Source organism: Podarcis vaucheri (genome assembly GCF_965113315.1).
Source record: "Podarcis vaucheri genome assembly, chromosome: 14".
Taxonomy (NCBI): Eukaryota; Metazoa; Chordata; class Lepidosauria; order Squamata; family Lacertidae; genus Podarcis; species Podarcis vaucheri.
Genome location: NC_138752.1, coordinates 26,337,923 through 26,365,767, shown reverse-complemented (window position 1 = coordinate 26,365,767; position 27,845 = coordinate 26,337,923). Strand labels below are relative to the sequence as shown.

The 27,845-nt window shown below is 47.0% G+C and overlaps 1 protein-coding gene across 3 annotated transcripts; it reads left to right on the top strand.

Annotated features, from left to right (window-relative positions):
- The first annotated feature begins 166 nt into the window (after positions 1–166).
- On the top strand, positions 167–27,845 carry DPP8 (dipeptidyl peptidase 8). 3 transcript variants are annotated; one of them, XM_082198407.1, is made up of 21 exons: positions 238–330; positions 721–798; positions 3,385–3,658; positions 4,320–4,432; positions 6,238–6,411; positions 8,087–8,255; positions 9,147–9,257; positions 9,453–9,581; positions 10,364–10,425; positions 12,222–12,322; positions 14,204–14,381; positions 16,183–16,342; positions 17,075–17,154; positions 19,055–19,207; positions 19,580–19,715; positions 20,774–20,919; positions 21,023–21,169; positions 21,519–21,671; positions 22,795–22,937; positions 24,963–25,074; positions 27,445–27,845. In XM_082198407.1, exons 2-21 carry the CDS (start codon positions 760–762, stop codon positions 27,568–27,570), a joined length of 2,706 nt encoding a protein of 901 aa, XP_082054533.1. In that variant the 5' UTR covers positions 238–330; positions 721–759; the 3' UTR covers positions 27,571–27,845. The 3 variants fall into 3 exon arrangements, with proteins under 3 accessions (XP_082054534.1, XP_082054535.1, XP_082054533.1); XM_082198408.1 differs by lacking the exon at positions 721–798 and having other exon boundaries at positions 167–330; XM_082198409.1 differs by lacking the exon at positions 721–798 and having other exon boundaries at positions 187–334.

Genomic DNA, 27,845 nt, shown 5'->3' with positions numbered 1-27,845 from the left:
CTGCTGCCGCTTGGCTCTGGGTCTGTGGGGCTCGCCTTGCTCTCCTTTCCGGAGCGGTGGGCCGCAGCGTTCGCGGCTGCGCTGCGCCCGGATTGCGCACCCGTGCGCCGGTCCCTGGCTCGCTCTCGTGGGCTCCGGGGCTTCCTCCGTGCCCGGCGGGGGCGGTGTGAGGAGCGCGCGGGCTCCGGCAGGGCGTGGGGCGCCGCTCCTGCCGCCGGAGGCAGACGAGGAAGCGGAAGCGCCGCTGCAACATCAGCAAAGCAGCAGCAAGAGGAGGAGGAGGAGGAGGAAGACGAGGAGGAACCGGCCAGGGACGCGCCGCCCCCGGGAGTGAGTAAGGACGGAACCCCCCCCCCTTGCACAACACACACAAGCAACACCCCACCCCAGGGAGACGGGGAAGAGCAGCAGGCCTGGCACCCCACCCCACCCCCCATTCGGACGCAGCAGGATCCCCCAAGAGAGGGCGCCGCGCCCTGCGCAAGGCTGGAGTAGGTTGCGCCCCGCGCGCCCCTCGCCGGCCAGGCCAGCGGGTCACTTGCGCGCCCCCCACCTCCGGTACACAGAAATCTCTCCTCTCCCCCACAGAGAGCAGCGACGCCCCTCCGCCTCTGGCCTCCGTGGCCGGAGAAAGGGGGGGGGGAAGAGGGTGGACAGCGGGGGCACTGGCCACCCAGGAGTAGAGGTGATCGTCTGTTTTTCCTACCCACCTCCTGGCAGGGGAAAGGCGGAAGCTCAGGAGCAGAACACCTGCTTGGCATGCAGAAGGTTCCAGGTTCAACCCCGCCACATTTCCAGGTAGGGCTGGGGGAGATTTCCGGCCTGAAACCCGGCAGATCTGCTGCCAGTCAGTGTAGGCAGCGTTGAGATAGGCAGACCAATGATCTGACGCGCTATAAGGCACCTGTCCGTTTTTGTTAGGGGGAAGGGCTGGTGGTTCTGTGGCAAGAGCACCTGTTTGGCATGCAGAAGGTCCCGGGCTCAGTCACGGGCATCTGGAGGTGGGGTTGGGAGGGATCCAGAAAGCCTGAGGAGCTGCTGCCCATGGGGTAGATGATGCTGAGCAAGATGGAGCAATGGTCTGATTTGGTACATGCCGGCTCCCTATGTCCTTATGTTCAGGACACGAGACCTGAAATGTCATTTTGTTTTTAGGGGAAGGGCTGTAGCTCAATGGTGGAGCATCTGCTTGGTATGTAGAAGTTTCCAGGCTCAATTTCCAGCATCCCCAGGTGGGGCTGGGAAATAACATGGAAATAACCCCAGAGAGGGGACGCGGGTGGCGCTGTGGGCTAAACCACAGAGCCTAGGACTTGCCAATCAGAAGGTCGGCGGTTTGAATCCCTGCGGCGGGGTGAGCTCCCGTTGCTCAGTCCCTGCTCCTGCCAACCTAGCAGTTCGAAAGCACATTAAAGTGCAAGTAGATAAATAGGTACCGCTCTGGCGGGAAGGTAAACGGCGTTTCTGTGCGCTGCTCTGGTTCGCCAGAAGAGGCTTAGTCATGTTGGCCACATGACCCAGAAGCTGTACGCCGGCTCCCTCTGCCAGTAAAGCGAGATGAGCGCCGCAACCCGAGAGTCGGCCACGACTGGACCTAATGGTCAGGGGTCCCTTTACCTTTACCTAGCCTCAGAGAGTTGTGTAAACAATGTCAAAGGAACTAGATGGACTCTTGGTCTCATTCAGGCCCTATGTGCACAAAAATATTTAAAGCTTTACACAGTCATGGCATGACCCCTATTGCCTTCCAGAGCTACAATCCCCACAGTTCCCTGGGAAGAATGATTGACAGTCAAACCACTCTAGAAATTGCAGCTCTGTGGGGGGAACGGGATCTCTCACTAAAACTTGGTTCCCTTAACAAACTACAGCTCCCAGAATTCTTTGGGGTTATTCAAAGTGGTGTGATACAGCTTTAAATGTTCAATATAGATGGGGCATCAGCAAAAGGCACATTCCAAGGCTGAGGAAGGGCTGTAGCTCAGTGGCAGAGCAAAGGATCACAGGATCATAGAATCAGAAGGCACCCTGAGGGTCATCTAGTCCAACCCCCTGCAGTGCAGGAATCTCAGCTTGATAATGCATCCATCCTCTGCTTAAAAACTTCCAAGGAAGGCGAGTCCACCACCTTCTGAGAGAGTCTGTTTCGCTGTCTGACCCTAACAGCTCTTAGTGTTAGAAAGTTCTTCCTGATGTTTTGTTCGAAATCTCCTTTATTGTCATTAGAATCCATTGGTTTGTGTCCTGCTTTCCAGAGCAGGAGAAAGCAAGCTAGCTCCATTTTCCACGTGACAGCTCTTGAGATAGTTGAAGATGGCCATCATATCTTCTCTTTCCCAGGCTAAACATACCCAACTCCCTCAGCTGTTCCTCACAAGTCTTAGTTTCCAGACCTTTGATCATCTCAGTTGCCCTGCTCTGCAGGTAGGGCTGGAAAGACTCCCTGTAAGTCAGCTGCAGAAGTACATAAGAGGATCTCGCTGGAGCTGGCCAATGAGCCCACCAGGTGCCTGTGGGAAGCCTTCAAGCAGGACGGGAGCCCAAGTGCCCTCTCCCCTCCTGCCGTTTCCTGAAACTTGCATTCAGGAGCATTGCTGCCTCCAAACATGCAAGCAGAGCATAGCTAGCAGGCTTTGATAGCCTTCTCCTCCATCAATTTGTCCAATCCTTTTTGAAGGCCATCCTAGTTGGTAGCCATCACTGAGCAAGTTCCATAGTTTACCTGTGGGAGCAAGGACTTTACAGTGGTACCTCGGGTTACATACGCTTCAGGTTACATACACTTCAGGTTACAGACTCAGCTAACCCAGAAATAGTGCTTCAGGTTAAGAGCTTTGCTTCAGGATGAGAACAGAAATCGTGCTCCGGCAGTGCGGCAGTAGCAGGAGGCCCCATTAGCTAAAGTGGTGCTTCAGGTTAAGAACAGTTTCAGGTTAAGTACGGACCTCCAGAACGAATTAAGTACTTATTTTATCTGTCCTGAATCTTCCAACATTCACCTTCATTAGATAGCCATGAATTCCAGAGTCACGAGAGACAGAGAAAAATTTTCTCTTATCCGTTTTCTCCATGCCACGCATGTTTTTTTTAAAAAATAAACTATCATGTCACCTCTCAACTCTCCTTTCCTCGAAACTTAAAGGTCCCAAGCGCTGCAACATAAGGGAATCTCTCTACCCCCTTGATCGTTTTGGTTCCCAGCCTTTTCCAGCTCTGCAGTACCCCTTTTTTGAGGTGAGGTCTCAGGTTCAGTCCCCAGCATCTCCAGGTAGCCTTGGAAAGTCTCCCTTCCTGAAACATCAGAGAACCTCTCCAGTCCACGGCTGGTCTGCTGGGGAGAGGTTGCTGCAGCTCAAAGAGGTTTCATGGGGTTTTCCCTTCCAGGAATCAACATGCAATATGGCAGCTGCAATGGAGACTGAGCAGCCAGGGCTCGAAATCTTTGAAACGGCCGAGCACAGGGAGAATGTGGCGCCTGGAGAGAAGGCCAAGCTGGAACCGTACTACGTGGAGAGGTATTCCTGGAGCCACCTGAAGAAGCTGCTGAATGACACCAGGAAGGACCACGGCTGCCTGATGGCCAAGGCGCCCCACGACTTCACCTTTGTGAAGAGGACGGATGCAGAGAGCCCCCACTCAGACAGGGTCTATTACCTGGGTAAGTGTTGACAGCTTCCCACGCAGCCTGGAGGATTTATGCTGTGTTTAGTGTTGCTTTCAAAGAATCTCAGCTAAGCAACGTGTATGAACCAGGGATCCTAGTTTGCAACAAACCATGGTTAGTTTCCAAGCAACCCAGCTTTAAACCATGAGTTATAAAGCTGGCATGTGTAACCCTTAAAGGTGAGAATAAACTCATCAGACGTCCTCCTGGCCACCTATGTTGGGTTCACAGAGCAGTGAGCCATGGTTTAGTTCAAACCAAGCCTGTCTGTCTCTAAATACCAGTTATCGGGGTGGTGGAAATAATGCCATGTGAAGATTCATACTCAGTTTAAGCCAGGAAGGCTCATGTTATATTCTTATTTCCTTAAGATTTTGGGAAATGTGCAGATTTGTTAAAATTGAATTGGTTACAAGCCGAATCAGCTACTTGTTCTTAACTTTATTAGCTGAATAGTGAATTGTTAAAATAATGCTGACTGAAAATGAAAATAAAAATAGAACTGCATCGAAAAGGGTTTATTTTAGAAATCATGGTAGTTTTTGGTTTTAAAGTCTCCCAACAGGATTTGGCTTCTCTCTTTCTTATCTGCTTGGTATTCTGCTAATGCAAAAATAAATAAATTGCAAACTGTGTTTTGTTTTTTAATACTCAGCAATGTCCGGTGAGAACAGAGAAAATACACTTTTCTATTCTGAGGTTCCCAAAAACATAAACAAGGCTGCGATTCTTTTGCTCTCGTGGAAGCCACTCTTGGATCTTTTTCACGTAGGTGACTAGCCTGAATCTTACACATCTCATCCCCTCCCTTTCTCCTTTTCCAGTGGACAGTCTTCCAGGTAATGACACGCCCTGTTTGAGAGACTGGCAGCTGTCAAAGATGAAAACCCATTAGCCAAGGGAATCTTAGTAGCTCTAATGTTTGTTCCAGCTCTCCTCCTGCCTAGCTACACTCGTTGCCAATTAAAAATTCAAAGCATTTTCCATTTCTAATATTTTTTGCTTGTATGCATTTGGTGAACTGCCCTTTGCTGAGATAGCTCCTTCTTCCATTTACCTAAAAAAGTATTTAATGCAGCTTGCCTCGGCCTGCTTGCTGCCGTTTTCTTAAGGAAAATGGCATGGCAGAGGTCTTTGGGCACAATTCAGCAAGGGTTTGTTTATTATGGGAGATGTCCACTGTTACTCATACTCAAGAGTAAACCCACATAAATTGTTGGGACTTCCATTGGTTTCAGTGGGTCTGCTCTTTAGCTGAATATCAACATATTTAATCTATATTTAATCTGTTTAATATTTTTTTTTAAATCTACAAAGTAGAAACCCTAAAGCGAAACTAAATGCATCCTGTCAATATTGCAGTTTAAAAAATCGATAATGAAAATATTGAGTAGTGCATTCTAAAAATTAACACCCCCATGTAGGTGTCTAAAACAGGTCGGTTGACTCCTCTCCAGTTACATGGGGGGAAATCTGATCATTGTGATGTAAGCCCCCTTTGGAATCCATGGGACTTCATTTCTCATACTATGAGTATACAGAAGCAAGCCCACCCCCTTTATTTTGGGCACACTCAGACATAGGAAATACCACATTTGTTTTCCTGATTATAATGCTAGTGTTTCTGTCTTGTTTCCTAATTTTCCATTCACATTGCAGTACCTATTGTGCTATAGAACTGTGTTTTTTTGACCAATAATACTGGCATGTCATGCTACATATCACGTCATTGGGCCCAACAACAAATGCCATTGGACAATGACATTTTGACCCTTCCTGCACATGCGTGCTTGATTCCCCCATTAAAAAGGCAGGAAGGAACTGTATGCTGGTGTAGCGCCCCAGGTTTTGTCACTTTACCCTTGCAATTATCTGGGTTAAGGGGGCTGCAAATGGATTTTTTTCTGGAATCAAATAACATGGAAACGAGTGCTAAAAATGCACTAAATTCCATTTGTTTCTCATAAGTGGCGTAATGTAAGGAAGCCTCAAATTTAAGGAAGAAATGAATGGAATGAGAAACACTGGTAAAGTGGAAGAAGCTATTGTGTGAATGCAGCTTTAGTTGGATGCCATGGGATTAAACCCCACATAAATAAACACAGGATTGTGACCTTAAGGAAGTTGCAACTGAGTCCCACTGCTTTCTGTATCAGACACATCTTGCTCCTGTGCATGTCTGAAATTTTAAAAATGCACGAGTCTTTAATGGTTGTGCAGTATTTTATCCAGTTCTGGGTTACCTTATAGATTTGTAATATTTGTATTTCCCCCTCCCCTCTTTTTGTAAGTGTTTTGGGAATGCCAGCTGGGGTTGGGTGGTGATAGGGAGGATGTAGTAAACAATACAAATATATAAATGCTTAGAATTAATTCAGCAGGAGTTACCCTCATGTAATTCTGCATAGGATTGCAGCCATAATCATAAATTAACTTTTGCTGAATCATACTTTGGATTTTCTTTGACAATATAAAACAAAAAAACCTCAGTGGCAGTGAAAAAACACCCTAACAACAAAAGAAAACACAGGCTGTGGGTTGTAGTTTTCTCCCTCTTGCTTTCTCCCGGTCAGGCCAGCCTCGATTATGGGATGTACTCTCGGGAGGAGGAGCTGCTGCGGGAAAGGAAGCGGATCGGGACGGTTGGTATCGCCTCTTACGATTATCACCAAGAAAGTGGCACCTTCCTGTTCCAAGCCGGAAGTGGGATTTACCACGTGAAAGATGGAGGTCCCCATGGGTTCACGGTAATAAAAGACCGGCAAGCTAGACTTTTGTGAATTGCTCTATGCCCTGGGTTTTAGGTACAGTGCCCTCTGGAGGGCGGAGGCTAATGGGAAAGTGCAGCCTGACATCAGTGCTGGAAGCGGGTTACAATTATTTGCTAGTCGTCCAAACTTCAGGGGTTATTTATTTATTTATTTATTTCAGCATGTGTATATGTTGTCAATTCATACAGTATAGCATGGTGGGGGACAACAAAAAATAAAATAGCTGAAACATAAACCCCACAATAAAATATACAATGCAATATGCTATAAAATGCAAAACCCCATGAAAACTAAAGGGGGGGAAATGTCATCAAAATGATCAAAAAATGTAGACAGTTACTTAGGCCTTATCTGCATTGAAAAAGGTCTCTAAGAGACAACTGAAAATCAAAAGTGTGTGTGACAGTTGCTAGAAACTGCAGGGGATAGTGCTCTTGTGCTCAGGTCCTTCTTGGAGAGTGGGAGCAGGTGGCGCTGTGGTCTAAACCACTGAACCTCTTGGGCTTGCCGATCGGCAGGTTGGCAGTTTGAGTCTGCGCAGTTCAGGTGAGCTCCCGTTGCTCTGTCCCAGCTCCTGCCAACCTAGCAGCTTCAAGGCATACCAGCGCAAGTAGATAAATAGGTACCTCTGCATCAGGAAGGTAAATGGCATTTCTGTGCACTCTGACACTCATCACAGTGTCCCGTTGCACCAGAAGCGGTTTAGTCCTGCTGGCCACTTGACCCAGAAAGCTGTCTGTGGACAAACGCCGGCTCCCTCGGCCTGAAAGCGAGATGAGTTGCCTTTGACTGGACTTAACCGTCCAGGGGTCCTTTACCTTTACCTACTTGGAGGTTTCACGTGGAGGCACCTGGCTGGCCAATGTGAGAACAGGATAATGGGCTAGAGGGGCTCCCTTTGGCCTGATCCTGCAGGCTCTCCTGAGGCTCTTAGGTGCTTGCCACATTCTTGTTGGAAGAGTGTTCCACAATATGTAACCAGACTCCTAGTGGAGGCCAGTTGGGCCTCTGTAACATGGGAGGCAATTAGCCATGTGTTGCTGATCCTCCCCACCAACTGAGATCTTCTGGAAGAGTTTTCCTTCAGTTTCCTCTCTCATAGCACTGGATTTCTGGACCATCCAATGAAGCTGAGTATCAGAAGATCCTTGACGGGCAAAAGGAAGGACTTCTTCACACTGTGCATGGTTAAAGCAATGGATTCACTCCTAGAAGAGGTTGTGCCTCTACTTCATTGGTTGACCCCATTGACTTCTAATATTCTTTATTTGAAAGTAGCATGCACTATTCTAAATGAACAAATGCTGCTTTTAATTGCTGTCTGCCGCATTGCTTACGACGGCATTTGTGTGGTTTTCTTATTATGGCCTCTTTTGGTGAAGGAAGGGCGAGTTATACGCATTTGAAATAAATGAATAATCAAATAATATTGAGAGAGAGGGTGAGAAACATCTCCCGGTTCATTTGATGCCCCTCCCTTTACTCTCCATTTTTCCTAAGCTAATAAAGTCCGTAAGGTGATTCACTCTCGCTGACTCTTACGGCATCCCAGACACTTTCTGCAAAGATTCCTTGAGCCTCATGGGAAGGGTTCACTAGTTCAAAAGGGCTGTTTTCCAGCGTCTTTCTCTCCTGCGGTCTTTTTTTGCAGAAACAACCCTTGCAGCCCAATTTGGTAGAGACAAGCTGTCCAAACATACGGATGGATCCCAAGCTCTGCCCAGCAGATCCAAACTGGATTGCTTTTATCCATAGCAACGACATCTGGATCTCCAATCTAGCAACCAAAGAAGAACGGAGGCTGACATTTGTACACAAAGGTATGGTTGCCTTTAGCATGGGACAAAAGCAGAAGAAAGTCGAGGGCAGCACGAGTGGGGCAGTGTGAGGAGGTAAAAGTGGCTTGGGAGTTACACGTGAGCCGACTGGGTGACGCATTCCTCACGGGCAAGGATGCCCCAACAGAGTAGGAGGGCCATCAGTCTCTGGCATGGGGTCTGTAGAGATTGTGCCCGCTTCAGTTTGCAGAACTGGCATTGTTACAGGTGCCACATAATACTAATTCTGCAGTTGTAAGAAACGGATCTTTTAGTGTAGTGGCACCTACACTTTGGAATTCCCTGCTTGTTGACTTCAGGAAGGTGCCTTTGCTGAACTCCTTTCTACCGCCTCCCACTCTCTTAAAAGAGAAGCAGAGTTGTTTCAAAGAGTGCTTTTGCAAAGCGCAAGCCCTTTGCCAAAGCACTCTTTGAAGCAGCTGCTCCTGCTCTTTTAAATATTGGTGCAGTTAGCCAGTTGGCAGGGGGCTTTTCTGTCAACCCACTCGGTCAGTTGCTTAAAGGAGAAGGAGGTTGGCTGTTTCAAGGAGTGCTTTTGCAAAGATTGTTAAGACAACTCCCCTTGCTCCTGTTTGAGCCTCTGCAGTCCCCTTTTAAACCTCCGACATTAGAAGTTTAAAGCAGGATGGTGGAGACTTGTAAAGATATCCAATGAATTTTGATAGGTCCACTCGTCATATCTGGCCCACAAAGCTGACCCTCTTAAGGGCCTGGTCCAGAGAGCCAGAGGGGTTCTCCATCCCCCCTGTGGGGTTGAGTCCTTGCCATTCCAGCTACAATAATGGACATTTTATGAGTCACAATGCATGCTTCAAGCTTTCCATGGGCATTCTTCTCTCTGAAAAATAATGTTTCTTGGCATTGCCTTCACAGAATTTGCCAACATTGAAGAGGACCCCAAGTCTGCTGGGGTTGCTACCTTTGTGCTACAGGAAGAGTTTGACAGATACTCCGGCTACTGGTGGTGTCCCGATTCAGAGATGAGTAAGTATGCAGAATAGCATTAACTCTTTTTCAGTGCTGCATCACACTGTTGACTCATGGTCTACTAAGACTCCTAGATCCTTTTCACATGCCAGATGTCCCACATCTTATATTTGTGCAGCTGGTTATACCTGCCAATGCAGAACCTTGCATCTGTTCCAATTGAAATTCATTTTGCATCCATCTTTCTGGTAGCTGTAGGTGGAGGCAAAATCCTTAGAATTCTGTATGAAGAGAATGACGAGTCGGAGGTGGAGATAATTCATGTCACATCCCCCATGTTGGAGACAAGGAGGACAGATTCCTTTCGGTACCCCAAAACCGGTGAGATAGATTGCGCTATGGCTCAAATGGGGGCGGTTTAATCCTAGTGAAAGCCACCAGCAGTTCCTTTCCATTTCAGTGTAAAATGTATTTGCTTTGGGTTACAGTATATCCAGCAAAGTGCTAGACCCACTCACATTTATGGGTCTGGGTTAGCAACGTCCGTTAATTTCAACAGGCCTACTCTGAGTAGGACTAGCATTGGGTTCAGCCCTGCATTACTATTTCACTTTTTAAGAGAATTTCCAAACCACTTCATAATTTTAAAATGTTCTGAGTGGTCAGATCAACATGAAACTCTCAAACAATATAGTAAAAACCGGGGGGGGGGGGGGAGGAGCCATACAAAATTATCAATGGTACAGGATCCAACCTTATAGAATAAGGAAAGCTTGTGCAAAAAGATACATCTTTACAAGCTGTCGGAACCAAATACAGTGGTACCTCGGGTTACATACGCTTCAGGTTACAGACTCCGCTAACCCAGAAATAGTACCTCAGGTTAAGAACTTTGCTTCAGGATGAGAACAAAAATCGTGCAGCGGCGGCACAGCGGCAGCAGGAGGCCCCATTAGCTAAAGTGGTGCTTCAGGTTAAGAACAGTTTCAGGTTAAGAATGGACCTCCGGAACGAATTAAGTACTTAACCCGAGGTACCACTATAATTGAAAAGCCATTTCCATGTGTAGGGGCAGCAGCAGAAAATGCCAACTTTTAGGACACTGCCCTGAAACAATTGTACCATTCCTTAGTGACCATTGACTGCTGTCTTTTCTTTTTTAGGTACCGCTAACCCCAAAGTAACTTTCAAGCTGTCTGAAATAACCATCAACGCTGAGGGCAGAGTAAGTCTGATGTTCTGTTTTGCCTCATTTGAATCAGTTTGGTGACTTGTCTATCTGCTGGCAAATGGGTAAGCCGCTGGAAAGCAAGCGGGGCAAGAAACATGAGGCACCCCTTCAGACAAAGGTGGCTAGCCATTCCCGTTCTGAGGGCCACAGTACCTTGTTTCAAATCCTCTGGGGGCCACATGCCCAAACGGCGGCGGAGGCGGGCAAGCAAAGGTTTGGATTCTTGCACTGCAAAACGGGAGGTACATTTCATATGGTTTGTATTACGGCCATTTACAAATCTTTTTAAACTAGTGTGGTGTTCTGGTTAGAGTGTTGGACTAAGGAGCTGGGGGAAACTAGGGTTCAAATTCTCACTCAGCCATGAAGGAGACTGGGTGACCTTGAGCCAAACACTGCCTCTCAGCCCATCCTGTCTCCCAGGGTTGTTGTTGGGACTAATTGAGGAGGGGGCAAACACTGTATGCCCCCTTGTGCTCCTGGAGGAGGGGGATATCAGAGCAGCAGAATGAATAAATAAATGAATGAATAAATACTGTATTTTCATTCCATAAGATGCACCTGACCATAAGACGCAGCTAGTTTTTAGAAGGGGAATGCAAGAAAAAAAATATTTTTAAAGGGAGCGCTGAGCAGAGCCTGTATGCATCCCAGGCTCTGCTCTGTGATCTCTTTCACGAGCTGCAAGGAGCGTGTGTGCGGCACTTACAGGCTTTTCTCCAGGAGGAGCATACATGCTCTACACGGCTAGTGAAAGGAAGTGCGGTTCTTGGGGGCTTTTCCGGGAGGTGGGAGAAGGGACTGAGGGGCTGCCCTCTGTCCCTTCCCCCACCTCCCACAAAAGCCAGCAAGAGCTGCACTCTCTTTAAAGGGTGCGGGGCTCTTGGGGGCTTTTCCCCGAGGAGGGAGAAGGGACTGACGCGGCCATGTGTGCGGAGCATGTGTGCGGCTCTTGGGGGCTTTTCCCGCCTGCCTCCCACCTGCATTCGCCCCATAAGACGCACATATATTTCCCCTTACTTTTTAGGAGGGAAAAAGTGTGTCTTATGGAGTGAAAAATACGGTAAATGATCATTGTGAATTGGTAGGATTAATGCCTATGTATTGTGGGGACACAGGTGGTGTTGTGGTCTAAACTACTGAGCCTCTTGGGCTTGCCGATCAAACGGTCGGCAGTTCGAATCCCCGCAACGGAGTGAGCTCCTGTTGCTCTGTCCCAGCTCCTGCCAACCTAGTAGTTTGAAAGCACACCAGTGCAAGTAGATAAATAGGTACTACTGCAGCAGGAAGGTAAACCGCGTTTCCGTGCGCTCTGGCTTCCGTCCTGGTGTTCCGTTGCACCAGAAGCGATTTAGTCATGCTGGCCACATGACCCAGAAAGCTGTCTGTGGACAAACGCCAGCTCCATCGGCCTGAAAGCGAGATGAGCGTCGCAACGCCATAGTGGCCTTTCACTGGACGTAACTGTCCAGGGGTCCTTTACCTTACCTTTTATTGTGGGGTTAATTTAATTAAGATGCATATTAACTGAAACAAGTCCACTAATGTGCAAACCATTCATTAATGAATTACAATCACAGTAATTAGTGAAATTAGTAGCTTATATATATTTTTTTATGTATTAAATGCGTATTCCACCCTTCCTCCCAGAGGAGCCTGGAGGGTAGCAAACAATAATGGAGAAAAAAATTCTTAAGAATTTGTTTAAGACCTTTTAAAAGCAGTCCCAGAGCACACTTTGGGAGAGCTTTTCTAAACGGTACTTCCCTCACCCTCACCTCTCTTGGCAGATTTCCGATGTGGTTGACAAGGAACTCGTCCAGCCCTTCGAGATCTTGTTTGAAGGCGTGGAGTATATCACTCGAGCAGGATGGACCCGAGAGGGGAAATAGTGCGTGTTTGTATGGTTTCCTGCATTTCTCCAGCAGCTCTTGGCTGGAACTGGACTGTTCTGAGCAGGAGGCAAACTCCTGGTGTTGGAGGGCTTTGTTATTATTGGGTGTGGCGTTATGGTTGGAGGATCAGCCCAGGGCCTGGGATCCCAGGGTTCGAATCCCCGCTTGGCCATGAAGCTCACTGGGCTTGACCTTGGGCCAGTTATTTTCTCTCAGCTTAACTACCTTGCAGGGTTGTTATGAAGATAAAATGGGGAGTGGAGAACCATGTCTGCCACCTTGAGCTCCTTGGAGGAAAGAAGGTGGTCAACAGATATAATAAACCCTTGGAGGTTCTTAAGCAGAGGTTGGATGGCCACCTATCATGGATACTTTAGTTGTGATTCCTGCATTGCAGGGGGTTGGACTAGATGACTCTTGGGGTCCCTTCCAACTCTACACTTCTATGATTCTATGAAATAAATAAATGTTTTTTTATTACGGTACATATGGCTTAGTGCCAAGATATGCTTCTTTTTTAGTTTTTATTTATTTTAATAATAATAATAAATTTTAAATACATTTTTATTTAATAATAATAGTAATAAATAGTAATAATAATAAATAAAAATGTGCACCCTGAGACCACTCCATTGTAACTATCCAACCTCTCAAAATTTCAACACCTCTTGCGATGCTTTGATCCCATTCCATTAACATGCTTCTAAGCAGTTTGCTGTATTGCTTTTGAGACCTGTCAGGTGCTGGTGGTGGTTGCTTGCGAGTAACCAGGCAGGACTCCGACCTGTCTTTTACAGGTTTTATTGGTGCAAACTACAGTTCAGAAACACAAAGTTCATGTCCATCCTTGTCACTTGCAGATTCCGGGAGTGGCCCTTTCTGGTTTCTCCCCCAGCATAAGAACTTAGACACCCCAAATCTCCTCCTTCCCTCCTTTTGTTTCACCCCTCTGCGTAAACTGGGCGACGGAAATGGCGTGTCTGTCTCCTGGCCAGCCGGGCTAGATGAGGCGCTTAGGCACTCAGTAGCATCTTTGAGCCCTCCCCCTTGCTCGGCTGCCCCCTTCCCCCTCTGCTCCACTGGAGGTGTAGCTTTCTCCACCGCTGGACGAGGCGCTGCTCCTCAACAACGTGGGAGGCTCTCTGTATCCCCCTGCCTCCCTCCCCTGTTCCGATGGCAGTCCCCTGACAAGACCCAATTAAGGGGCATTCCAAAATAAATAACAATAACATTTATAATACAACATATTTGTGATTGATATGATATGAAATCAGCCTTCTTCAGTTGTTCCAAATGACCCTTGCATAGTCCATAGCTGTTTTTTGTTGAGCTCAATGTCCAAATCTCTTCCTTGGATAATGATGATTATACCCCGCCCATCTGACTGGGTTTCCTCAGCCACTCTGGGTGGCTCCCAACAGAATATTAGTAATAATAATAAAAAAGCGATAAAACATCAAACATTAAAATCTTCCTGATACAGATGTCTTCTAAAAGTTGTGTAGTTCTTTATTGCATGGACATCTGATGGGAGGGCATTCCAGTACCGAGAAGGCCCTCTGTCTGGTTCCCTGTAACTTGGCTTCTCGCAGTGAGGGAACCACCAGAAGGCCCCCGGAACTGGACCTCAGTGTCTGGGCTGAATGATGGAGATGGAAACACTCCTTCAGGTATACTGGGCTGAGGCCGTTTAGGGCTTTAAAACTTAGCACCAACACTTGGAACTGTGCTCGGAAACGTGGAAGGAAGCCCCACTGGCATCCACAGGGTCTTGGGTTCGGATCTCTCCAGCTGGGGTTGTGGGAGCTGGTGTTTCGACTGCAGTGCTCAGCCGCAGCTCTTGCCATGTTCCGAAGCTCTCCCCCTTCCGTCCACAGTGCTTGGGCCATCTTGCTTGATCGCTCTCAAACGCGGCTTCAAATTGTGCTCCTTCCCCCCGCTTTATTTATCCCCGTGGAAGAGGACGCCATGGAGAGGCAGAAGCTGATCGACGCAGTGCCTGACTCTGTCACGCCGTTGATTGTTTACGAGGAAACAACAGACATCTGGATAAATGTAAGAATGTTATCCCGTTGAGCGAAGTCCTGCTAGCAGCCCCCAGACCAGGAGCGGGGAGACTTTTCAGGCCAAGGGCCACATTCAGCCACCTGGGCAACAGTCCGGGGGCTGCATGCTAGTGGTGGGTGGAGCAAGAGGCAATAGTGGGTGGAGCAACAGGTGTGGCTCTTGCCTTTGTGCAACAGACTTAAGTTCAGGCCACACCCACGTCAGAGGCTTCACCTATGCCCCGCTTAATCACGTGATTTTCTATCCAGGCAAACAAGAAGCATTGCCACAGTCCAAGGACACATTCAAGCCAGATACAAGCAGGGTTGATGAGGGGTGTGGCCTAGTGAAGGGGCGGATCCTACAGGAAGTCCTCAGGGCCGGATAGAGAGGCCTGAAGGGCCACGTTCAGTTCCTGGGTCTGAGGTTCTTCAGCCACGCCCTAGTGTGATGTCATAGTTTATTGACAACGTTATAACTGCTTGGAGGGAAAGTGTCAGCTACAGAATCTCGACAAATATTGCAGCTTCTAAATGAAAGTGGGTTGTCAGTTTGCCTGCCCTACAGGAAATAGCTCACACAGGCTCCAGGGGATGGTAGGTGCTGATTGTGTAAGAAATGACTGGACAGGCAGGGGAATTTTGGGAGGTAGGCACCTCAAAGGTGGCTGAAGGACTGAGTTGTTCAGGGTACGCTGATTTTGCTAGTGACCGTATTTTCAGGTAACACTAAACTGTGCTCCATTGCAGTGTGCTGGCAAGCCTTAACGCTTTGTGTCCAGGAGGAAGACTTTGACAGAGCTTAGTTTCAGTTTTAAAGAATCCCAGCTTAGCTTTAATTGCTTGTACTAGGGATCCTGGTTTGAAACAAACGGATAAGTTTCACAGCAAGCCACCTCCAAACCTTAACTAAACAGATCTTGTGTCAAGCTAATTCTCCCCTGGTCTCCTTGCTGGCCCAAATAGGACTACAGTGGTACCCCGCAAGACGAACGCCTCGCAAGACGGAAAACCCGCTAGACAAAAGGGTTTTCCGTTTTGGAGGCGCTTCGCAAAACGAATTTCCCTATGGGCTTGCTTCGCAAGATGAAAGCCCATAGGGAAATCTCCGGGACAGCGGGGAAGCGCAGCGCGTCTTCCCCACTGTCCTCGGACTTCCTCCGAAGGCTGGCGGTGGGGCGGAGAGACCTCCTCCTGCCGCCAGCCTTCGGAAGCCTGCTCCAAAGCCTGGCGGTGGGGCGGAAAGACCTCCTCCCGTCGCCAGCCTTCGGAGCATCCTTCCGAAGGCTGGCGGCGGGAGGAGGTCTTTCCGCCCCACCGCCAGCCTTTGGAAGGCTGCTCCGAAGGCTGGCGGTGGGGCGGAAAGACCTCCTCCCGCCGCCAGCCTTCGGAAGCCTGCTCCAAAGCCTGGCGGTGGGGCGGAAAGACCTCCTCCCGTCGCCAGCCTTCGGAGCATCCTTCCGGAGCATCAGTTAAGTGTTTTAAATTTGTTGTTAGCCGTCCTGAGCCCGGTTTTTTGAACCGGGAAGGGCGGGGTAGAAATAAATATTTATTTATTTATTTATTTTTATTATTAAACCAAGATTCCTGGTTCAAACATAAAACACACGAAGCTGGCGTTCCTTAAAAGTGAAAAAAGACTCTGCCATGACTGTGCTGGAAGAAGAAAGAAAGGGGTGTGGGAGGCAAACGCTTTGCTCTGCATTGACTAGGCTTGTCCGCATAATATTAAACCTCAGTTTACAGTTGCGTGCGAACGGGCCCAGTCTCCATCCTTCGGTTCAACTTCCAACCCTCCTGTGTTCCAACAGGTCCACGATATCTTCCACGTTTTCCCCCAGACCAATGAGGATGAGATAGAGTTTATCTTTGCCTCCGAGTGCAAAACAGGATTCCGGCACCTGTACAGAATCACAACTGTTTTAAAGGAGAGCCGGTACAAGCGCTCGAGTGGAGGACTCCCTGCTCCAAGTAACCAGCTTTGGCTGTTTTTGCTCCTAAGTTCAAATGAAATAGAATAAACTGCACCAGGTGGCTGAGGGAATTCATTTTCTTAGGAGATTTCTTTCAGGTTGGCATCTCAGCATTGCAGTGGCCCGTTAGGCTTGGATTGGGGCTGTAAGCACCCTGCACTTCCGCAGGTCAGCTTGCGCCCCACTTTAAAGTAAAGTAAGCTGCGAGTCCTTATGATTCTGAAGATGAGTTTGAAGTGTTGTAAGGAATCTCAGTAGCCCAAGAGGAAAGATATGGAAAGTGTGGGTGCCTTGCTTTGTCTAGACCGGTACCCAACATTTGTGGAATACAGTATGCAAACGAAGCAACAATTTGCATTTTCTCTCTGTAATCTAGACTGGAGAACTTGACAGCCGAAACTGGCTGGCTTGCTTCGTGCTGGGCAGGCAAGGATCCAAACGCCAGCTTGTAATGCCCAGATTTCCCTTGCAGGGAGTTGGACTAGAGGAACCTTGCAGTCCCTGCCAACTCTGCAATTCTGTGATTCCTTACCAGCCTTCTGGCATGTCAAGATCAGCAGAGGGGGCCCTCTGGGTTGTTCCGCCGCCCTCAGAAGTGTGTGGGGTGACAGCCCAGGAGAGGGTCTTGTAGCAGCCCCATAAGCAGCCTTTGCCTGCTGTTGGACTACAGCTCCCATCAGCCCCTGCCACCGCGCAGACATTCCGATAATTTTGATCTTGATTTTTGCAGGTGATTTCCTGTGTCCCATCAGAGAAGAGGTGCCAATTACCAGTGGGGAATGGGAAGTTCTTGGCCGACACGGGTCCAACGTAAGACCCTTCAATTTTATTTTATTTTTAATTTGGCAAATGCATTCGGGAATTTTAAGTATGTGCTTGACCTCTCCCCAAAAGCATGAGCTGAAACATGGGTTGAGCATCAAGCCAGTCTGATCAAGGGGGGAAACTTAAATGCAACCTTAGTTCCCACATAGCGAAAAACAGAACAGACAATGCAGTCACGGATTTGTGTGGAATTATCGTTTAGGTTCATTGTTGCTGTTGTCATTTATTGTTCACGTTCCACATGCATATCTTATGTAAAATGTAGAAAACCTAACAGTGTAGAAAATATAACAAAAACAACTAAAAACAGGATGTCATGGGGGGTGGGTTGTTTTGTGTTTTTTGAACCGCAATGTAATGTGGACGCCGATGGCAGCGACCAGTTTGTCTGGTTAGGAAGGCTTGTTGGCAGAGAAATGTCATCAGTTGTTTCCAGAAACTGCAGAAAAAAATGGGTGCCTGTCGTATCTTGACTTGGCAGCTATTACACAGAACAGGGGGAGCCACACTGAAAGCCCTGCTCCGAGTTACCTGCACAGCAGATCTCTCCAGTAACAAACAAGAGAGTGGCGTTCCTACCTGTGACACGCCACCTTGCAGCTTCGTTCCATGGATCTGTGGCCCCTACAAAGTACCGTATTTTTTGCACCATAACACTCACTTTTTTCCTCCTAGAAAGTAAGGGGAAATGTCTGTGCGTGTTATGGAGGGAATGCCTGCGAGTGGCGGGGGGGATCTGCTGCAGTCATGAGCAGAGGATCCATGGTTCCCCTTCCTTCCTTCCTCCGTGGTTACAAAGCATGGATCCACATGGATCCTCAGGATTTTTGCATTGGACTACTCCAAACTCATTGTCAGATCACATGTCTGTGGCCACAGCATGAACCACAAAAATCATATATCCACTATTTTGTTTAGAATATATTTTTTCTTGTTTTCCTCCTCTAAAAACTACGTGCGTGTTATGGTCTGGTGCGTGTTATAGAGCGAAAAATACGGTAACTGGGCATGAGGAAGCAGCCACAGGGGTTGTGCAACCCCACCAGAGGCTCAGGAATCTGTACATCCCCTGTTTTCATGTCCTGTTAGGGACATACCCATCGAAATCCAAAGTGGGAAAAAACATGCAATTGAAGTTGTGTAATGGAGGGAAAACAGGCATTGCAGGTCTCGGAATTCCCACTCCTCCCCTGAGCATTGGTGTCCAAAGGGATCTTTCTGGGGGTGGGAGCAAACAAGACATTGAAAGGGAGGGAAGTTGGCTAATTTCCCACAAAAACAGAAAACGAGAATAGCGTTTGTGTGTTTTCCTTCATATCTCAGGTTCTGCAGATGCTAGAAGCCTCTTTAAAAAAAAGAAAGTTGGCAACACGGGTCTCAGTATTCATCCAGGGAGGAGTACACATCTTTTGAATGCTCCCCATTAGTTGAAATCAAACATAGTTGGCATAATAATAATAATAATAATAATAATAATAATAATAATAATTTATTTATACCCCGCCCATCTGGCTGGGCCTCCCCAGCCACTCTGGGCGGCTTCCATAGTTTGTGCTGAGATAGACCCCTTGTTCCTGATGTGCTAGTCCTCAGTTTGCAGGGATTTGCAGTCGGAAGTGGTATGTGCCCTGCAGTGAGTGGTATAGTCACTCCTACCGCTTCATTCTCTGGCCAGCATCAAGATTCACCTGAGAGCTTTTTTCCTGAGCCAGGAGGCTGCAGTGGGGTGTAACTTCTTCCTTTAGGTATACCTGGGTTTTAAATTAGCTTTCCACATAGGCAGTTGAAATGAACTTAGTACTAAATCCAACCTGGGAATTGTTGATGCTACAAACTTGGGTCACTTCTGTGTTTTTTTTGTGTGTGTGTTTGTTTTTTTTATCAGATCCGGGTCGATGAAGCTAAAAAACTGGTATATTTTGAAGGTACAAAGGATTCCCCCTTGGAACATCACTTGTATGTTGTTAACTACGAGAACCCTGCGGAGATCAAGCGGCTGACAGAAGCTGGTTTCTCCCACGCCTGCTGTGTCAGTCAGGTATTTCACCTCCTTCGCTGTGGTTTTGTTCTGTGCTGAGTTCCCACATGAAGATAGCAGGAAGGAACTGTGCGCTGATGCACAACCCTGAATTTCATCACTTTACTCCTGCAATTTTATGGGTTAATTGGTTTGCAAACTGATTATTTCTGGAACCAATTAACACAGGCACGAGCACTAAACATCTATGAGATTCCACAACATTTCCGGAGATGGCTTTTACATTGGGTGAAAGCTCAAATATAAAATGGAAACTAACAGGGAAATGGTATAAAGCACCATGTGATGGCAGCATAAACCTTGAGGGAAATTGCCTGGTAGGCCCAAGCTGGTTTTCAGAGGTGGTCACTTATTTCTCCTCCTGCCCTCTAGAACTGCGACATGGTGATTTGTAAATTCAGCAACCAGAGGAACCCGCACGAGGTGTCACTCTACAAGCTGACCGGCCTCGAAGATGACATTTCCAACAGGTCCAAGGAATTCTGGGCTACCATTTTAGATTCCACAGGTATTTCAAATATGGCGCCAGGCTGTCCCTGAGCCTTGTTTCATCCTTGCCCTCATGCATCCTCTGTGACAACTCTTCCATTATTTGTCAGTACGTTTCACGTGTGAACCAATTCTTACAAAGCATCCTGAAGGAATTTTGCAGTGCTTCCTCATGTGAGGAAGAAAGTTGAAAACTGGTGGGACTCCGTGAGGTGGAGATGGGGAACCTTTTCCATCCCAACGGCCATATTCCCTCATGGGCAGCCTTTAGCGGGCCACAGGGCCCTGGTGTGCAGAGCAACAGATGCAACTATGGCCTCTGTCTGGTAGGCCAAGCCAGAGTCAGAGGTTTCTACACACACACACACACACACACACACACACACATGCACGCACACACACACCCCTCCACATTCTAGGCCAGGCAAAAGCATTTGAGGAGGGTCCTTTCAGGACTGGTTTTCTGGAGAGAGGAGAGTGGCTTAGGGAGGCTCCTGAGGGCTATGAGGCTTGGAGGGCCACTTCTGGCCCATCTGACTGGGCTTCCCCCTTTCCTGGTGTAAGGATTGTGGTTGTGCAGTCAGAATCTGATTTTATGCAGGGGTGTACAGACTTAAACCTAAATGGCCTCGGCCCAGTATACCTGAAGGAGCGTCTCCACCCCCATCATTTTGCCGGGACGCTGAGGTCCGATGCCGAGGGCCTTCTGGCGGTTCCCTCACTGCGAGAAGCAAAGCTACAGATAACCAGGCAGAGGGCCTTCTCAGTAGTGGCGCCCGCCCTGTGGAACGCCCTCCCACCAGATGTCAAAGAGATAAACAACTACCTGACATTTAGAAAACATCTGAAGGCACCTATTGGCTAGTACTTGTGACATCCTGGATGCCAGTAGGGACACCCACACACCCATCTGAAGCTGTTGCTAAATACATCTTGCTTTAAATTGAGGCTTGTGGTTATTGAGATGGGTTGGACTGAAGGGTTTGGGAACCTGTGGATGTTCAGCGTTGGGATATAATGGCCAACTCCACTCTGCCATGCCGAACGCAAACGACACCTGTGCTTGCATCCTTGCAGGGCCTCTCCCAGATTACGTTCCGCCCGAGATCTTCTCTTTCGAGAGCTCCTCAGGGTTTTTGCTTTATGGGATGATCTACAAGCCCCACAACCTACAACTCGGGAAGAAGTACCCCACAGTACTCTTCATATACGGGGGCCCCCAGGTCTGTTGATAACATTGTTCCTGGAAGCTGTTAATATAAAAATGCTGTTTTTAATCAGCCCCCATGTGTGCAATGTAGACGTTTAATCTGCGCTTCCTTCCAGGTGCAACTTGTGAACAACCGGTTTAAAGGGGTCAAATACTTCCGCCTGAACACCCTAGCGTCCCTTGGTTATGTTGTGGTGGTGATTGACAACAGGGGATCCTGCCACCGCGGTCTGAAGTTCGAAGGTGCCTTTAAATATAAGATGGTAAGTTGCTCAGTGGGTACAGAAGTCCTGACACAGGTCTGAGTGCTGCAACCTTGCGTTTTTATTAAGAGATGAGATAATCTCATAGAATTCTGCCTCAGAGGCCTCATCCCTCCTTTCCCAGTTGTATTTAGGTTCAGAAAAAGCAGTGCATTGGAGGTCATAGAAGGCTTCCCCCCCCCAAGCCTAATTCTGATTTTTTTTTGGGGGGGGGAATAACAGCTACGGATTGTAATGTTAACCCTTCCCTGTGCATGATGACACTTTACCCTCCCCATTGTCCATGATGCCATTATTTTTCCAAGCCTAATATTATTTTTGGGGGGTGGGGGTTGGTTTCTTCCAACAGGGACAAATTGAAATAAGTGACCAAGTGGAAGGTTTGCAGTACTTGGCCTCCCGATACGAATTCATTGACTTGGACCGGGTTGGCATTCATGGCTGGTCCTACGGGGGATACCTCTCCCTTATGGCCTTGTTGCAGAAGCCAGAAATCTTCAAGGTAGGATAATGTGCAACAAGACAGCTGGCTGTGTGTTTGTGTTTGTGTTGTGTGTTTCCATTTCCAGCTTTTGCAAGATGTCCTGTTCATTTGACAGTTCAAGTCTTGTTAGGATTGATTGTACCATCAGTAAATATAACACGTAAGAAGATGCTTTATGTTGAGCCAGACCCATTGGCCCATCTAGTTCAGTATTGTCAACACTGACTGGCAGCAGCTCTCCAGGGTTTCATGCAGGGAATCTTTCCCAGCCCTACCTGCAGATGCTGCCAGGGGTTGAACCTGGGACCCTCTGCAAGTGATCAACCCTTCTTGACCTATGGTCCTTCCCCAAAAGAATCCCGTTTGCAAGGGGTCAAGTTTGTATGGAAAAATTCACTTTCAGTCAGGAGAAAATGAGTGCCTGCCTCAAAAAATAAAAAAGTTGGTCATCTCTGCCCATGGTGACCGAAAGGTATTGGTACCACTATATAAAGTTGCATAAAACTTGGAACTGGATAACTTGAAAGGTGGTCTTTAATATACCTAGCCAATCGGCTGCAACAGATACCATCTCATCAGCTGGTCCATTCTGTACAATGTCGGAATACGGCATGGGTAGGCAAACTAAGGCCCGGGGGCCGGATCCAGTCCAATCGCCTTCTAAATCCAGCCTGTGGACAGTCCGGGAATCAGCATGTTTTTCCATGAGTAGAATGTGTGCTTTTATTTAAAATGCATCTCTGGGTTATTTGTGGGGCATAGGAATTCGTTCATTTCCTCCAAAAAAATATAGTCCGGCCCCCCACAAGGTCTGAGGGATATAAGATATGTCAAATGAACCATGGAAAGAGAAGAAAGGAAGTCATTGATATCTGAAGGATGTAAAATGTCTGTTTGAAATTGTAAAACAGAAAAATTAATAAAAATTATATTAAAAGGGGGGGGGAGTCACATTACACAAAAGCTGCCATTGGGGTTTTCAACTTTTTCTTTTTACTTATAATTTCATTGTTTCATTCTTTTTGCAGACTGCTTTCATATTCCCTCCCCCCCCCCAACAATCCAGTGTTATATATGTACATTTTATGAAATAAATGCATTAATGAGAATAACACAACACTGACCGTCTTCTTCCCCATAGGTTGCCATTGCTGGTGCCCCAGTCACCCTGTGGCTCTTCTACGATACAGGGTACACCGAGCGCTACATGGGTCACCCAGATAATAACGAACAGGGCTATTACCTCGGCTCTGTGGCTATGCAAGCGGATAAGTTTCCTTCAGAGTAAGTGTGTTCCTGCCCCCCCTTCACCCCCAACTGTGCTACATTCCGACCTAACGCTGCTGTTTCTTGCCTAATTAAATGCTTAAACGGTTGCGTGGTAGTAAAGAACCACTTAATAAACTTGAATGGGCATTTACATAATCACGGCCCATTACGAGTAATCTGCTTTTCTAGCCTTGTTGTCATTAAAGTATTAACTTTTGCCTCAAGAAATTGCAGGCGGACCTCCCCCCTGCCTCAAATTACGCAATTAGCCCCAGTGCTAATTAAGTGCATTAATTAGACATACCACCCTAGTGGCTGGCTGTAGATCAGCCACAGTTGTTGTTAACAGGGCTTGAGAGGGAAGATTGTGTCTTCTATCCTAGAGTGGCCCTGTCAGCTCCTCCATACAGACACATACACTGTCTGCTTCTTCCGACTTAGGTTGGTATTCTGCCATCCGTTCCCACCTTTTCTTATTGGCCTGGGGTTTAAATTCTGTGTTTAAATCTTCCGGGACAGTGAATGGAGAGATGGGAGGCTGGAGGAAGTGTACAGTGGTACCTCGGGTTAAGTGCGTAATTCGTTCCGGATGTCCGTTCTTAACCTGAAACTGTTCTTAACCTGAAGCACCACTTTAACTAATGGGGCCTCCTGCTGCCGTCGCGCCGCCAGAGCCCAATTTCTGTTCTTATCCTGAAGCAAAGTTCTTACCTGAAGCACTATTTCTGGGTTAGCGGAGTGTGTAACCTGAAGCGTATGTAACCTGAAGCGTATGTAACCGAGGTACCACTGTATTGTTTTGGAGCCTTGGGATCAGCGATGTGGGTTTTCCAGAAAACTTAGAACACATTTCTGCTGTCCTAAATCGATGAGAGATCTGATTTCACACAGTCGTTTTGATTTGATTTGCTTCACAGAGGTTTACCCCATAAATTATTCTTGGCATTTGCGGCAAAAAGTGGTAAATAACTAAACTAGAACAGGCATATTCTGTAGATATGGGAACCGTTAGCCCAATATCCGAAAGTAGTTAAATCATTTTATTACAAGGGGGAAATCAGTTTAAGTGCATTTCAGCTGTGATCTTCTGTGCCGGGGGTGGCTGGTCTGTGGTCCTATAGTTGCTGCAGTTCCCCAACATCCCTGACCATTGGTCATGCTGGCTGCAGGAGCCATTGGGAGTTGGGGTGCAGCAACTGGAAGGCCACAAGTTCCCCAACCCTCCTATATGGGTTTCCCTGGGAGTAAGTTCCATTGAACTTAATACGACTTATAAGCAGTCATCGATAGGATTGTGATATTTGCATGGTTTAGATGACCTAGCTAATTCAAAACTTTGTTTGGAAATTATTTTGTTGGAATCCTAAACATGGATGAAATGATTATATATAGTGGACAGACTAAGAATGGGAAGTTCTTTAATCTCTGAATTGCATGTTTTCTATGTCCTCTTGAAAGTTCTTTTCTATCTCTTCTTATCTCTTTTTTCTTTTTTTGTCATGTTTTTATTTTATGTTGGACAAAAAGGATATTTGAGATTGTTTTGTATTTCTCTTTATAAACTCTAAAAACAACAACTTTATTTTTTTAAAAAAAGGAATCCCAAACATGTCAGCTTAAAGCTTCCCTTCCATTATTTAGATTTTAACTGGAGGGTTGAATGAAAAAACACTGGAAAAAGTTAACATAACTCATTTAGCAGGCCTAAAGATCTTTCTGTGTCACTTCCTAGGGATAGTCAGCTGAAAAAAGAATTGCCACTCTGATTTTCAGATCCAGGTTTCAGTTGCCCAGTATGACTTGTGTTTTGCATTTTGTTACTAATTGGTTTTATGAATCTCTCTCTATTTCTGAACACTTAAAATGGGCTGTGGGGAAAATAAAGCAGTGGGGGAAATTCCAACCCTGGGGGGTCTGTTATTTCACGCTCCCCTTCTGGTATTAGATACATAGGTATCTTCAGACGATACCAGAATTCGAAGAAATTCTAATTCAAACGATCTGAAGCTTTGCTTACTGTTTCTCCCCTGGTCCTTTCAGACCCAACCGGTTGTTACTGTTGCATGGATTCCTCGATGAAAATGTTCATTTTGCACATACCAGCATCTTGCTTAGTTTTCTGGTCCGGGCTGCGAAGCCTTACGATCTACAGGTAAGATGCTCTAGGGCAGCCTTCACCAACCTGGTGCCCTCCCACCCATTTTGGACTACAACTCCCATCAGCCCCAGCCAGATACGAACATGCCTTTTGGTCACATACACATCTCCTTTGCTTTCCCCTTCACAGTATAGCAAACAAACCAGGGAGTCTTCCATTAGCTATAGTTTACCGTTTTGTCCCAACTGAGAAACCGTGGTTAGTGCCTTCGGAACAAGCTAGGATAAGCTTCATATCCACAAAGGCTTCATATCCTGGCCTTCTCCGAACCTCCTAACCATGAGTAGGCAAACTAAGGCCCACGGGCCGTATCAGACCCAATTGCCTTCTGGATCCGGCCCACGGATGGCCTGGGAATCGCCATGTGGATTGCCAGCGTGTGTGTTCTCTCCCTTTCCCTCCATGGCAGTGGCGGCTCCTCCCTCCCTCCTCCTGGCTTCTCCCCGCCCTGCCTAGAGGAGGAAGGGGGCTGGGCTTTGTTGGTGCCAGCAGCAGCACTTGAGCAACTGCCATTTTAAGCAGCCCCTCTCCGGAGCCCTTTCACACGCCGCTCATAGTCCCTCCACCAGCCCCTGCTGCTCGCAAGACACAGGTAAGCAGCCACCGGGGCTCATGGTGCTCTTGCATCATTCCCCCCCAAAAAAAATACAGTCTGGCCCCCCTCAAGGTCTGAGGGACAGTGGAACGGCCCCCTGCTGAAAAGGTTTGCTGACTCCTGCTCTTAACCATCGTTTCTGCTGCCCACCAACCGCTCCTGTCCCTTCTAGTTTTTAATTTTCTTTATCAAAACAGTTGAGGTTGGTTGGGGGGGTGCCTACTTCTTGTTGTTGTCTGTGCTTTATTGGGCTTTTTGTGGGGTGTGGTGTAGGTGTTTTGCTTGTTTTGTTATGGTTCTGAGCATTGCAAAAAAACAAAAACAAAAACTTTATTTTCTTAAATTACAAAACAGCAACCATAGCGTTAGAACAAAGCTTACCTTTCCGGACTTTCTGAATACGTGAGGTTACATTACATCAGTGCTTAGATCTCTGAAGTTGTTCTGTTTTTAGTGGTGTGATAGTTCCAGTTACCACATGCAATCACAGTAACAAAACGAAAAAAGGAATATTGTGGAAAAGGATTTTCCTCTTTAGCACTGTATGTAAGAAAAGGATGCCAATTCACCCAAAATGTGTCTTTTGGTTTAATTCCCTTGGCTATATTTAGTTTAGTAGTTAATTTTTTTTACCAGTGCTAATTGCGAGCGTTTCTAGTTTTTCTTCTCTTGAAATGGTTGCTTTGAGGTGCCAAGGGCAATTTCCAAATGTGCCCCCCCCCCGGCAAAGTTTGAGGATTCCTGCTTCTTCCTCTATAAAAGCTTCCCCCCCTTTTAAAGTTTTTATTAAAGATTTTCTTGTGTAATAAAACCAACAAATCAACAAGAGAAAGTACGTAGAGCGTCTCCACTTTCAATTCGTTGAGTCTTTGTCGCAGTTCGTTTACATTTGGTATGAAACACGATTGTTAAAGACATTGTGCGTTTGGGGGAAGAAGGAGAGAGGGAGAGAGAGATCGGTTGTGGGGGGCGAAAATGATATTTCGTTCTGTTGCATAGTGTTTGTAGGGCTTTTGCGTCAGCATCACATGGGTAGGTTCTTTATTTATACATATATATTTATTTTTACTGGCACTGCAAGAGAATGGAGGGTTCAGAGCTTGGTTGGTTGTGTTTGGTTGGTTGCAGTATGTTTTGTTTGCAGGGGGACGGGTGGGCTGGGTGGGTCAGATGCTTTTGTGGGGGGATTTAGAAGACATCTGAAGGCAGCCCTGTTTAGGGAAGCTTTTATTGTTTGATGGACTACTATATTTTAATATTTCATTGGAAGCCACCCAGAGTGGCTGGGGAAACCCAGCCAGATGGACATGGTATAATAAATTATTATTATTATTATTAGCCGTTGTCGTGTTGTGTTGTATATGTGATAAAGGGGGGCATTTAGAGAAGCATTTGTAAACCTCTTAACCAGGCTTCCTCAGACTCGGCCCTCCAGATGTTTTTTGAGACTACAATTCCCATCATCCCTGACCACTGGTCCTGCTAGCTAGGGATCATGGGAGTTGTAGGCCAAAAAACATTCAGAAAGATACCTAGCAACACACGACACAAAAGCAATAATATCACTGCAACAATAATGCAGTGATAGAACTTAAAACCAGCAAAGCAGTAGTATAAAAGCATATTAAAAATAAGAATTCAGACAGCGAAGGCAGGGCCAAAGAAAGCCTGGGCAAAAAGATAAAGGCCTTACAAGACATCTGAAGCAGCAGATTATGTGAATACCTCAAGAAAGAAGGAAAATTGACTCCTTTCCCCCCTTTCTTTAGATCTATCCACAAGAGAGGCACAGCATCAGGGTCCCTGAGTCTGGAGAACACTATGAACTGCACCTCCTGTATTATCTCCAGGAGAATCTGGGTTCACACATGGCCGTGCTGAAGGCAGAGCACTGATGACACCCCCATCCCTCCCTCCCTCCCTCCCTCCCACCCTTCCAGGAACTCTCAGCACAGACAAATACAGCTGCTTAACCAAACGCCTCGGAAAGGGGCGTCATGTTGTTGGTGCCTGCTTCCCACACAGATCAGTCAACACGTCCTCGGCCTTGCTTCGTTTTATTTCTCCTTATTTTTTTTTAAAAAGTCAACCCGGTGCCATACAAGGAGACGACGCTGTACAGCAAACAAATAATTTTAAATGTAAATAAAAAAAGTCAACATCTGTGCTA